This window comes from Mauremys mutica, chromosome 1 (assembly GCF_020497125.1).
Source record: "Mauremys mutica isolate MM-2020 ecotype Southern chromosome 1, ASM2049712v1, whole genome shotgun sequence".
Taxonomy (NCBI): domain Eukaryota; kingdom Metazoa; phylum Chordata; order Testudines; family Geoemydidae; genus Mauremys; species Mauremys mutica.
The window spans coordinates 100,741,390-100,755,612 of NC_059072.1; the positions used below are offsets into that span (position 1 = coordinate 100,741,390).

A 14,223-nucleotide genomic window follows, 5' to 3' on the forward strand; every position below is an offset into this window, starting at 1 on the left:
AAAAATCATCTTAGCTTTACTCTAGTAAAAGTTTGCCAATTTATGAACCAGTCCTTACATAATCATTCATCCAGGCCTTGCTCCCAAAGCAATATCAATGAGAAGACACCATTCACTGCCAAATTCTTGCAAAGATTTTTTTCTACTCTGTGGTTTGTAGAATATTTTACTGTTTTAGGGCCCAATCCTACAAATTCTTACATGGTCAATTTTACTCCCATGAGCAATCTCAGTGGGACTACTCCCCTGAGTAAAATAAAATGTGTGTGTGTGTGTGTGTGTGCGCGTGCATGTACACGCACACACACACACACACACACACACACACAATCAGGGCCCTAGGGCTTGTCTATACAACCATCTAGCTTGCAGCAAGCTGGGGTGTAAATCCACCTCTGAACAGCTTTCTACACTAAGGGTATGTCTACGCTTACCATGGATCAACATTGCAGCGATCGATCCACTGGGGGTCGATTTAGCGAGGTCTAGGGAAGACCTGCTAAATCAACTGCAGATCGCTCTCCCGTCAACTCCGGTACTCCATCAGAACGAGAAACGTAAGGCAAGTCAACGGGAGAGTTTCTCCCATTGACCCAGTACAGTGTAGACACCCCAATAACAATAAGTTGACCTAAGGTAGGTCGACTCCAGCTACATTAGTCACATAGCTGGAGTTGCTTAACTTAGGTCAACTTAACCCCATAATGTAGATCTCCCCTAAGTGTCCATGCAGAGCCTGATGCTATTTCAAAGTAGGGTAGATCAAAGTGCACTAAGGAACTAATAGTGCATAGCAGCAGGGTCCACACAGACAGTGGGTGGCAGGCTAGTGTGAGGTAGACTTACACCCCAGCTTGCCATGAACTAAGTGTTTGTGTAGATAAGTCCAAGCAGTCTAACAGGAATAATAACCATGGCAGAGGAGTATATTGCCATACTCTGTGATTACACCAATAGTTCAGCTTTGGCACTAAAAAACATTTACTGCCTTTCAATGCTCCTCCACTAATTGATCCCCTTATTATGTCTAGAGACAAAGACTACATTTTTACAAGTATTTTACACACAAGCCAACAAGAGAACACATCTGCAGCTAGGTTTACCAGAACTGCAGACTAATGTTTACACCAGATTTTAGGGTCTAACCAAAGTGACAAAAATATTCTTAGTATCCTGTCGCCCTTAACAGTAGGTCTACACAGCAAAGAAAAACCCATGCCTGGCCTGTGCCAACCGACTCAGGCTCACGGGGCTGTTTCATAGCTGTGTAGACTTCCGGGTTCTGGCTGGAGCCCGAGCTATGGGACCCTCCCACCTTGCAGGATCCTAGAGCGCAGGATCCAGCCTGAGCCTGGAAGTCTACACAGCAATGAAACAGCCCCACAACCCAAGCCCTGAGAGCCTGAGTCGGCTGGAATGGGCCAGCTGTGGGCGTCTACTTGCAGTGTAGACATTCCCTTTATAAGAAAGAGGGAAGGAAGGTAAAATGTAATTAAAAGAATTTTTAATGAATAAGCAGAACTGAACAGTTTACCTCAATATTTTCCTCCCCAAACTTCTCCAACGCTGTCTCTTCTGAGAATCCACAGGCTCCGTATTCCAGTGGTGTGAACACTGTGGTTGGAACATTCACATAGTCGCACTGTGTGGGATTTAATATATTTTTTTATGTCAGCATGTTTAGCATCATCAATATTCCAGTTATAAATCAGTGCATTGTTAACATTTCAGAGAGATTTGGCACATAGGAAGCAGAGATGGGAAATTCATAACTCTGAAGGTATCACTTTGAAAGCAACAAGACCTAAGGCTGTGGCTCTAGAGATGCTGACTAGAAAGATTATACTAATCTTTTAAATTACACAGAAATTAACATGCATGGATTAGGAAGGAAGAGGAAATTCAGTGCCCTCCTTTAACAAGTCAAACTGAAGATAAAAGGTAGATTCTCAAATGCCATTAAAATAAAATTTCCAATAGGTAACACTGCATGTACGGTGCATAGCTTCTAAGATGATGAAGGGGAAAAAAAAAAACATGATGAGAATTCTTGCAGGGTATGATTAGAACTGCAGAGGGCACTACGTGTAGGAAGTGTAGGAAGAAAAGTAAATATGGCTTGGCTTAACAGTGAAATCCTTGCTCGTCTTAAACACAAAAGAACAGCTTACAAGAAGTGGAAGATTGGACAAATAACCAGGGAGGAGTATAAAAGTATTGCTCAGGCATGCAGGTGTGAAATCAGGAAGGCCAAATCACACTTGGAGTTGCAGCTAGCCGGAGATGTTAGGAGTAACAAGAAGGGTTTCTTTAGGTATGTTAGCAACAGGAAGAAAGTCAAGGAAAGTGTGGGCCCCTTGCTGAATGAGGGAGGAAACCTAGTGACGGAGGATGTGGAGAAAGCTAGTGTACTCAATGCTTTTTTTGCCTCTGTCTTCACAGACAAGGTCAGCTCCCAGACAGCTGCACTCTGCAGCACGGTATGGGGAGGAGGTGACCAGCTCTCTGTGGAGAAAGAAGTAGTTCGGGGCTATTTAGGAAAGCTGGACGAGCACAAGTCTATGGGGCCGGATGCGCTGCATCCGAGGGTGCTAAAGGAGTTGGCCGATGAGATTGCAGAGCCATTGGCCATTATCTTTGAAAAATCATGGCGATCGGGGGAGGTCCCGGATGACTGGAAAAAAGCTAATGTAGTGCCCATCTTTAAAAAAGGGAAGAAGGAAGATCCAGGGAACTACAGGCCAGTCAGTCTCACCTCAGTCCCTGGAAAAATCATGGAACAGGTCCTCAAGGAATCAATCCTGAACCACTTAAAGGAGGGGAAAGTGATCAGGAACAGTCAGCATGGATTCACTAAGGGCAAGTCATGCCTGACTAACCTAATTGCCTTCTATGACGAGATAACCGGCTCTGTGGATGAGGGGAAAGCAGTGGATGTACTATTTCTGGACTTTAGCAAAGCTTTTGATACAGTCTCCCACAGTATTCTTGCCAGCAAGTTAAAGAAGTATGGGCTGGATGAATGGACGGTAAGGTGGATAGAAAGCTGGTTAGATGGTCGGGCTCAACGGGTAGTGATCAATGGTTCCATGTCTAGTTGGCAGCCGGTATCAAGTGGAGTGCCCCAAGGGTCGGTGCTGGGGCCGGTTTTATTCAATATCTTCATTAACGATCTGGAGGATGGTGTGGACTGCACCCTTAGCAAGTTTGCAGATGACACTAAACTGGGAGGAGTGGTTGATACGCTGGAGGGTAGGGATAGGATACAGAGGGACCTAGACAAATTAGAGGATTGGGTCAAAAGAAATATGATGAGGTTCAACAAGGACAAGTGCAGAGTCCTGCACTTAGGACGGAAGAATCCCATGCACTGCTACAGACTAGGGACCGAATGGCTGTGCAGCAGTTCTGCAGAAAAGGACCTAGGGGTTACGGTGGACGAAAAGCTGAATATGAGTCAACAGTGTGCCCTTGTTGCCAAGAAGGCTAACGGCATTTTGGGTTGTATAAGTAGGGGCATTTCCAGCAGATCAAGGGATGTGATCATTCCCCTCTACTCAGCACTGGTGAGGCCTCATTTGGAGTACTGTGTCCAGTTTTGGGCCCCACACTACAAGAAGGATGTGGATAAATTGGAGAGAGTCCAGCGGGGGGCAACAAAAATGATTAGGGGGCTGGAGCACATGACTTATGAGGAGAGGCTGAGGGAACTGGGATTGTTTAGTCTGCAGAAGAGAAGAATGAGGGGGGATTTGATAGCTGCTTTCAACTACCTGAAAGGGGGTTCCAAAGAGGATGGATCTAGACTGTTCTCAGTGGTAGAAGATGACAGAACAAGGAGTAATGGTCTCAAGTTGCAGAGGGGGAGGTTTAGGCTGGATATTAGGAAAAACTTTTTCACTAGTAGGGTGGTGAAGAACTGGAATGGGTTACCTAGGGAGGTAGTGGAATCTCCTTCCTTAGAGGTTTTTAAGGTCAGGCTTGACAAAGCCCTGGCTGGGATGATTTAGTTGGGTTTGGTCCTGCTTTGAGCAGGGGGTTGGACTAGATGACCTCCTGAGGTCCCTTCCAACCCTGAGATTCTATGACTACGTGCCTGATCCTGCACCACTGAAGCCAATAGGAGTTTTGCCATTGACTTCAATGGGAGCAGGAGCAGGCTCTGTCTTTGAAGACTTCCAAGTACAGCAAGTAATGTCCCTTCCCACAGAGGCAAGTATTCTCAACAGAGCATCTCTGTTGGTGATTATAAAGTTACAGGGATGCAACTTTTAAATTATACTGCCAAACACAATAAGGAAATAGGCAGAACTGTAATAAAATAAGACACGGTTTCCTTTGTCGTATTGCAGAAATTGGCCCTGATGTGCCAAAGATCCAGGGCTCTTCCCTATGCCCCTTTTCATGTGGAAATCCTGATTCTCACTTTCAGACAGAAAACTGTTTCACAAACAATTCTATTGATTAAGGGCTCTTCTTAATGTATTTTCTTTGTGGTAGGGGACCACCGAAAAGACTCTGTTGACTATTTTTCTCCTCCCTCCCCCTCCATACATACTTTTTTATGCCCCATCAAATAACCCTTCTTAAGTCTTGGAAAATGAGTAGTACAAGCAAGGACGTTGTCTAAAACAACAACTAGTTTCCTGGAATCACTGACCAGGGGAATTCTCACTTTTGCAGCGTAAGAATGTCAATTACTAAAATAGAGCAATCTGGCAGAAAGTGTAAATTAAGATAAATTCCCTGTATTGCAATCAAAAATTTGGCTCTAGTCACGGATTTATTAAAGTTTGCCTGGCTGAGGAAATGGCACTATGCTCATTGGTTCAGACTTCTGTTACTGCAATAGCGGCCAACCTAAAACCAAGACTGGTTAACAATTGAAAGTGATATGAACATGGAAGTCTTTGCAAGATAAAATCCTTGTGTCCAGATTCAATGATTAGGGGGCCATGAGTACCTAGATAGATGGAAAAGCACTTTGGAGACACATTTTTTCCCTTTTCATATAAAGATTATATGGCCTGACTGAGCACTGTGTTACTCCTATATGATGCCAGAGTAACTCCACTGGCTTCAACAGAGTTACACTGATATAAAATGGAAATACGCAGTGGTGATCCAGACCCTATAAGTGAAAGTATGTTGCTCCACTAATGTATCAGATCTTTCTTCTATACATATTTTAAAATGCCGAAGGACTTAGAGTTCTGTATTATAATGAAAACACAAAGATGGTTAAATATATTAGTTCAAATAGCTCTGAGAACTAACAGCATCACCTAGGATCTTGAAACCCTTTTACTGACTATTTAGGGACAATAAGCAGATTTACTAAATTGCCTGTGAATGAGAGTTAGTTTAATGAAACTATTGCTATTGCTGACATATATAGGATAGCACTAAAATTTAGTCAAAATGGCCTCAGTTCACTTTCTTATTACACTCTCAGAGAGAAAGAAAAAAACCCACTTATACTAGATAAAAATCAGACCTTTATTGCATTTTTAAGGTATTAATTTTGTCCTGCACTATAGGCAGAAGATGTCTGCCGTAATATCTTTGCAAAGGAGGGAAGCTGAAGAATAAACAAAGCTAGTGCTTAAAAAACCTGCTATGAATATATAGTCCAATATGCTGCCTATAGAACAATGACAGTGCTTCGTGTTAATTGCTTGCTTACCTTTAAGGTTGCTCCAGTATAAAGCCTTCGAGCCAACAATCTACCTGCTTGGATTGCCACTGGTGTGAGCTCCAGCTTGCCCTCCAACACATCTCCAATGGCATAAATATAAGGCACATTTGTTTGTTCCTCATCACTGACAGGAATTTTTCCTGATCTACAAGAGACAAGGCATGAAGTAACTCAATATAGGAGACTGGAGGAGTAAAATATTAATAACCTGCAGAAGTAAAGCCCTGTAGCTCTAGGAGAAGGATACATACTGAATTTCTCTCACACACCTCAAGTAGCCAGACAATGCTGTGTTACAATCTTGGGCCAGAATCTAAGCTGGTGCAAACCAGCATCTCTCCAACCAAAGCTACACCAATTTACACTCCAGATAAGGACCTGGGCTCTTGAAGCGGTAGTCAGGCTTCTGAATTACAGAGTTATAGGGTGGGACCCAGATCCTCTTCTCAGCACACACCCACAGTAGCTGTGTTAGGTACAGAGACTCTCCAGGACCTAAAACAGGAGATATTTTCCCACACAAGCTTTGGAGCAGAAGCAGAGCTTCTCTATTGCTGATTATCCAACCTGATGGTAGAAGTTGCTACTGCAGTCCTAACTCTCTGTCTTCCACTTTAAGTGCCAGACATTCGGTTCAAGCTTGTAGAACACTGGTGGGCAGCCTGCAGCCTGCACTCAGCCCATCAGGGTAATCCGCTGGTGGGCTGCCAGACAGTTTACTTACATTTGCACAGCCGCCTGCAACTCCCAGTGGCTGTGGTTCGCCAGTCCTGGCCAAATGGGAGCTGTGGGAAATGGCGCGGGCCACAGGGACGTGCTGGTTGCCGCTTCCCGCAGCTCCTATTGGGCAGAAACGGCAAACTGCGGCCACTGGGAGCTGCGGGCGGCTTTTCAAATGTAAACAAACTGTCTGGCAGCTCCCCAGCAGATTACCCTGATGGGCCGTGTGTGTCCCGTGGGCTGCAGGTTGCCCACCACTGTTCTAGACCATCTCATCTAAAGGCAGCTAACAAGAATTTTTTTAAATGTTATTAATATTTTAATAACTCATTCAATATAATTCACAGGTTGTTAATAAATAAATAACACAGTAGGCACTGCAGGGAGGGGAAAAGATAGATAAGGAATTCCGCACAGATGTTCATTTCATGGTAACAACCAACAGTACGGATTGCAGGAATTATAGCGAGACCACTATACACTCCTATAATAAGGTTACTTCACACTTCCCATTATAAAAATTTTCTAACTTTTTATTTTAAGAGCTCTACCACCCTCCATGACTTACACGGGGACTTTAGAATGTGGCTGGGGAAGGGCCTGGCATCAGGGAAGTGTCTTTTGCTGTTCCCAAGAAAACAACAAATGGAGACACTATAGGTGTAGAGAGATTCCAACGAGTTCAGCACATCTCCTCAGCAACGTGGCCTACTTGTGAGCACATCAGAGCTGTCTTCCGCTCTCTATACTGGCTTCTGTAGAATATTGCATCAAGTTCTAGGTTGCAGTCCTTCTCTTCAAGGCACTCCATAGCCTGAGCCCAGATCAGGGGAGGGCAAACTACGGTCCGCAGGCTGGATCCAGCCCGTCAGGGTTTCAATCTGGCCTGCGGGATTGACAGCCCCATGGCGCAGTGGGGCTAAGGCAGGCTCCTTGCCTGCCCTGGCCCTGTGCCACTCCCGGAAGCGACCGGCACCATGTCCCTGCAGCCCCTGGGGAAGGAGGGGGATAGAGGGCTCCACGCGCGGCCCTCACCTGCAGGCACTGCCCCCTGCAGCGCCCATGGGCTGGGATCGGGGAACTGCTGCCAATGGGAGCTTCGGGGGTGGTACCTACAGGCGAGGGCAGCACATGGCGGAGCCGCCTGACCCACCCCATCCCACCCACAGGAGCCACCGTCAGGCATGCTGGCCACTTCCGGGAGTGGCGCGGAGCCAGGGCAGGCAGGAATCCTGCCTTAGCCCCACTGTGTGCTACCACCACCCTGGAGCCACTAGAAGCAAGCAGCGCCGGACTGGAGCCCGCACCCAAACCCTTCCTGAACCCCTCACCCCCCAGTCCCCTGTCCTGAGCCCCTGCTGCACCCCAACCCTCAGCCCTGAGCCCCCAACCCCCTGCCCTGAACCCCCGCCTGCACCCCGCACCCCTGCCCTACATTCATGGCCCTACATACAATTTCCCCACCCAGATGTGGCCCTCGGGCCAAAAAGTTTGCCGACCCCTGGCCCAGACTATTTAAAAGATCAACTAAAGCTTCAGGATGAATACCATGGCCGACAACGCCACTTCTCTGGCACAACATGCTCCCTTACAGTGAGGGAGAAGCTTGTCTGTGCAAGTGAAAGAATATTTTTTGGGGGGGACGGTTCCACACTGTGGAATGAACTCCCCCAAGAACTAAGGACCATCACACACCTGACACTTGAAGTGCAAGGTGCATTTCTTCAACCTTGCTTTCTCACTTAAACACACAGTAGCATGTACATTAAAAAAGAAACAAACAAACAAAAAAAACCCTAATAAACAAACCCCTACTAAAACACTACAGTGCAGACAGAATTCTCCCCCCAGGGAGGGGATGAGAAAAAGAATGAACCATGTGACAGATGCTAGTCACACTGCCTAATGCACTGCTGGAAGGCAGGGAGATACCATGGTGACAAGGGCAGTATAAGAAGCTAGGTAAAACAGACTATGTTTGCATTACTGCCGAGTTTGTCCTTTTTATGTATTTAATACAGGGGGCGGCTATCTGCTAAGAGGTTTTCTACTGCCATGTAAGTGAAATGGAAAGAAAAATAAAGGTCTCAAAAATTAAATCTTTTATGTCTTATATAACTAATGTTGCAATAGTAAATCGTATCAACACAAAAATTTGAATTGCAAAGTTTGTCCTTACCTTTCATTGATCTTCATTCCAACTTTGTCTAAGCCAATTGTCCTTGTGCATGCATCTCTTCCTACTGCTAACAACACCTGAAAAACATCAGCGCACATATTAGTGATTTCCTAAGAGCATGGAAGGGTATTTGCATACTTCTCTGTTATTATACGTTGTTATCTGTATTATGGTAGTAGCCAGAGGCCCAGTCAGAATCCCACTGTGCAAAGCATTGCACAAGCACAAGAGACAATCCCTGCCTCTTCCATGAGCTAATGGTGCCAGCTGATATTTTTAGCATTAAGCCCAGTTAAATATCTTCCCTCAAGAAAACATCCCCAAATGAAGATCAGATCCTGTCTCTCCATTCTCTCATCTGTGATACAGAAGTATTATGACACTTAAAAAAAAAAATCAAGACATGACTCTGCAACTGTTCTTTAATGAAAGGCTTCCTTAATTAGGGAACTCAAAGGCGTTGGCAAATTAGAAGAGAGCAAAACGGTCTCTTTTTGTTTTGGCTCTGGAACCCCAAGCCGCTATGTCTAGATATGTCCCCTAAGCAAGATGATTGTCAAAGAGGACTTATCTCTTACCTCCACACAAGCATTTGCTCAGAATGTTGGCCAGGCCGGGTGAAATTCTTCACCTATCCCACTAACTGGCCACCAGTTGAGCATGGTAGATTCCCAAAAAAGGGTCCCTCAAGATCTGCAATTATGGTCAAGGAGTTGCTTCACACATCCAACCACTAAGAACTGTTGAAGACACGTTCAAAAACTCCCTCTCATCCCTGCTGGGTGACTGAGCACATCAGATATGTATTACTACCAGATGGTTCAGCTAAATTTAGTTCTCCAGCAGAGTAACTGATTACAGTCTTAACTGGGCTGACACATCAGCTCATTGGTCCTAAATGGAATGATAGCCTTCGGGAAGGCGAGGTCAAGGTGATATAGTCAGAGGAGGGGTACTGGTGGTAGGAAATCAGCAGCTCTCTTTATGAAGAGATGGCTCAGGTTTTAAGACCTGGGGCTTCCCACTAGCATAAGTCAGAAAAAAGGGGAAGTAAGTAAGTAAGTAAGTAATGTCACACAACACAATTATTATTAAACATTTGTATTATGGTAGTACCCAGAGGTCCCGGTGTGATACACTGAGATACACAGAGGCTCTGTGCATACATTGAGGTAGACAAGTCCGTGCCCCCAAGCACTTACAATCAAAGGCCCGGATCTCACAAGGCTTAACTTTATGCACTGTAAGTAGTCTCACTGACTTTGTGTGCATAAGTCTTTTCAGGATCAGGGCCTAAGAAAATGAGTGGCATGCAAAGAAGTGAGGGGGAAAGGGCAACAATCAAATATATATAATACACACACACACACACACAAATATACTATTTTAGTTTTGTCATTATATAAAGAAATATAGCTTTCCCTAGCTGTCCTTCAGCCTAGCCATTAGGCCAGAGGTCATAAAAACTGTGGGGCATGCCCCCCCAGGGGGGTGCAGAGGAATGTTCGGGGGGGGGGGGAGCTGGGGCCCAAGTCAGCCACCACGGGAAGCGAGGAGGGAGCTCCATCCACCTCCGCTCTTAACCCCAGCACTGGCTGCTGGCTCTGTGCTACACTACCAGCCCCATACCTGGGGTTCCAGCTGCCGGCCCTGCGCCCAGGGCTCCACTCTTGGCCCCGCCCTCATCTTTGCCCCAGCCTTGGTCCCCTTACTCTTGTCCATATTCTCCCTCCCCCCCCCGCCACACACACACACACACACACACACACACACACACAGTTGCGGCCCCACTCCCAGCCCCAGGAGGGGAGGGTGGAAACATGGACAGGAGCAAGGGGGAGGCATGAGGTAAAAAGTTGGGGGACCACTGCATTAGGTGATTTCATATAAGTGTTGTTTCACCAGTTGGTCTTGAGAAGGGACCACGTTTATTTGTGTCTGTTTTTCACAGAGTCCATCTGTGGTATGCTAATATTGCAGTAGCATGCTGCAACTGTAGTAGAAGCCATTATGTATCCTCCTTCGCCAATAGTTTACAGTGGGTAACTCCTTAGGGCCAAATCCTGCAAGTGGCTCCACACGTGCAGACCCCTGTACTCCCTAAAACCTAATGAGTAAAAGTTTTCAAAGCACCCAGGTGGCTCAAGTAGCCCAAGTTCCCTTGAAAGTCAGTGGGACTCATGCTCCTATGCCATTTAAGTGCTTTTGCAAATTTTACTCACTGTCTGTTGCAGATATACAGGAAACACATCTTGACACTGAGGTCATGTCTATATTTACTGGAGATCAATGCTGCTGCAATCAATGCAACAGGAATCCATTTAGTGGGTCTAGCGAAGACCCGCTAAAATAGACCACAGAGCGTTCTCCAGTTGACTCACGTACTCCACCGGAATGAGAAGAATAAGTTAGTCGATTGGAGAGCCTAGACACCGTGGTAAGTTGACTTAAGCTATGTCAACTCCAGCTACATGAATTAGTCAACTTACCACAGTAGTGTAGACAAGGCCTGAACAACAAAAAACACTTCAATCTCCAGAAGCTCTCTCCAGCAGCACTAAATCTTAATGTTCACTGAAAGGTTTTTCATGCTCTTCTTTATCAATGTGAAGGCACCATTATGAATTACTTACAGTGTTGTATTCCCCTTCAATTATTTCCCTGCCGTCTGTGGACTGGGCTATGACTTTCAATTTGCCAGGAGTTCCTTCTTCAATCTGTTCGACCTACAATATTTGAAAATTAAGCTTTACTTTCCAAACGAGAGATATGCAGGAGTAAAATGCTAAGGCTGCAGCTCTTTTCACCCTAGCATAACAGAGTGAAAGACAGAAATTGTGTATCTAATTGCAGCTAGGTCTCCCTACTGAGAATGATCCTATGGACACTTCAAAAGCAAGATATATCACAATCTTTTCCATGGCACTTTTTTTCCTTTGATGAATACACAGGATCTGCTCTCACCAAAGGGAAACTAACATTTAATCAAACAAAATTAAAGAACAGACTCTGAATCTATTTAGGTTGCAAATGCATGCAGCCAGTTCTCTGTAGTGCCACACCTCCTTTTCACTCTGAGCCATGTGAATGAGACTGTGCCTCCTGAAGTACAATCCCTTCCTGTGCTTCCCCAGAGGCCATGAGGCTCCATGCTGCCTCTGACCTGGGGCGGTTTATAAAACACAATCTAGCCCTTTACCATGGTATGAAATTTTCAGGGTCAGTTTTACTGCATAATTACCTAGCAACCCAGAATAATAAACTGTAACAACTGTTCTTGTGATTATTTTATATTACAGTATTTAGGCACAGAAAAGGCAATTTTTTCCTAACAATTTCTTAAAATCTTTGTGTCACTGGACCCATTTTACAGGTTGCATTGAATCAGCACAGTATTATTTAGGGCAATGGTTTTCAAACTTTTTTTCTAGCAACCCAGTCGAAGAAAAATGTTGATGCCCGCAACCCAACGGAGCTGGGGATGAGGGGTTTGGGAGGCTTGGAGTGCGGGGGTGAGGGCTTCAGGATGAGGTTCAGGGTGTGGGAGGGGGCTCTGGGCTGGGACAAGGGGTTGGGGTGTGGGAAGGGGTCAGGGCTCTGGACTGGGGTTTCAGGCTCTGGGATGGGGTGGGGATGAGGGGATTGGGGTGCAGGAGGAGGCTCTGGGTTTGGGGGGTGGTCAGGGCTGGAGCAGGGGGTTGGGGCGTGGGCTTACCTCGGGCAGCTCCCAGTCAGTGGTGCAGCGGGGGTGCTAAGAAAGGCTTCCTGCCTGTTCTGGCACCATGGACTGCACTCCGCCCTGGAAAGCCGCCAGCAGTAGGTCCAGCTCCTAGGTGGAGGCACACAAGCTGCTCTGCATGGCTCTCACCTGCATGGCACTGCCACCCCCAGCTCCCATTGGCTGGGAACCAGCCAATGAAAGTGCAGAGCTGGTACTCACAGCAGGGGCAGCTCACGGAGCCCCGGGGCCCCCCCAGCTAGGAGCCGGACCTGCTGCTGGCCACTTCTGGGGTGCAGTGCGGTGTCAGAACAGGTAGGGACTGGCCTGCCTTAGCCTGTCAGCAGTGCTCACCAGAGCTGCCATGACCCAATACTGGCTTGCGACCAGGGCCGGCTCTAGAGTTTTTGCCGCCCCAAGCAGCGCACTGAATTGCCGCCCTGGGCTGGGGGGGGCAGTCCGTGCGCCCTTAGGGCGGCAGGCGTGTCTAAAGGGCTCTGGGCTCCCTCTGCGGGGAGCCCAGAGCCTTTTAAATCCCAGCCGCGGCCGGGAATCAGAGGGCTCCGGGCTGCCCGCGGCGGCGGGGAGCCCAGAGCCTTTTAAATCCCAGCCGCGGCTGGGAATCAGAGGGCTCCGGGCTCCCCGCCGTGGCGGGCAGCCCAGAGCCTTTTAACTCCCAGCCGCGGCTAGGATTTGCTGGGGCGGGGCGGGGCGGCGCTCTGGCGGTTGCGGGTCAGCGGCTCCGGTGGACCTCCCGCAGGCATGCCTGCGGGAGGTCCACCGGGGCCCTCTGCCGCCCTCCCCAGGATGCCGCCCCAAGCGGGTGCTTGGCCCGCTGGTGCCTAGAGCCGGCCCTGCTTGCGACCCACAGTTTGAAAACCACTGATTTAAGTTGATGCATCTGCTGTCTCACAACATTCAACACGAGGCTTCATACAAAAATGGAATGTACATAACGTCAAACACAGTGCCAAAAAGAAAAACAAGGAAGATGGCTGCTGAAAATCTGCCCAGCCATCTGAGACTTAATGTCAAAGGATATTCCTGAATGGGATACAGGTCTGAATCTTTCTCCCACTGAAGTCATTGGCAAGGTAGCAGAGACACAGTATGCAACAGTCAAAAATATAAGTAGGGGCTCAATACTGCAGTGTGCTGAGCACTTATGAGGTGCTGAGCATCCTCAGCACCTGCTGACTTCAATGGGAGTGGAGAGTACTCAGCACTTTGCAGGAAGGCTCAGCATCTTGTAGGATCGGGTCCAATAAAAACTGCTGCACTAAATATGGAGCAATTAGAAGCTAAACATTCAGCTCTCTCTTTTTTACATGCATAGGGATGGCTACAGTTTATGCATGAATAAGAACAGAAAATTCCTTGCAATCTCCACTCTAACCTTTTGGCATAAATCTCTTATCCTTTATGAGAACAGGGTGAGTTCACACAATAGAAATTGGCAATTTCCCCCCCACACACACACGTTTTTTAAGCCTACCCCCTGGTGCGCTAGGAGTGAACAGAATGGAATGCATTTTATTTAATTTTTAATCCTTGAACACCTAAAACATTATAATGTATTGGCTTAGTGCCTAATGGAAGTTGTTTCGTAATTCCTTTCCCGTTTTATAATAATTAAACCCTAATCATTAAGCAAAATGCTGTTGGCACCCGCCCTGGTCTTTGATAGTAACTTTACATAAAGGACAAAAAAAGCTCTATGTGTAGTATAATGGGTCCTTTTTATGGCCTTAATTCACCTAAGAATATGCTTAACTTTACCAGGCTTACTCATATGCATAAAGTCAAAGTTAAGCAGGTGCTTATGTGCTTTGCCAAATCAGGACCTTTTTGTTGCCTTATTTTAACCATTATCTTACACTGTAAAGATACAATTGTATTTTTAAAAAA

General features: G+C 46.6%; 1 protein-coding gene across 1 annotated transcript in view; it reads right to left on the reverse strand.

The window, feature by feature from the left end:
- Positions 1–14,223, reverse strand: part of TXNRD1 (thioredoxin reductase 1) — a 59,534-nt gene that overhangs the window by 13,287 nt on the left and 32,024 nt on the right. The window contains exons 11-14 of the mRNA XM_044987656.1: positions 11,231–11,323; positions 8,598–8,674; positions 5,687–5,843; positions 1,535–1,642 (exon numbers count right to left, since the gene is read on the reverse strand). Of these exons, the coding sequence (XP_044843591.1) occupies positions 1,535–1,642; positions 5,687–5,843; positions 8,598–8,674; positions 11,231–11,323 (435 nt within the window). The remainder of the gene's footprint in view (positions 1–1,534; positions 1,643–5,686; positions 5,844–8,597; positions 8,675–11,230; positions 11,324–14,223) is intronic.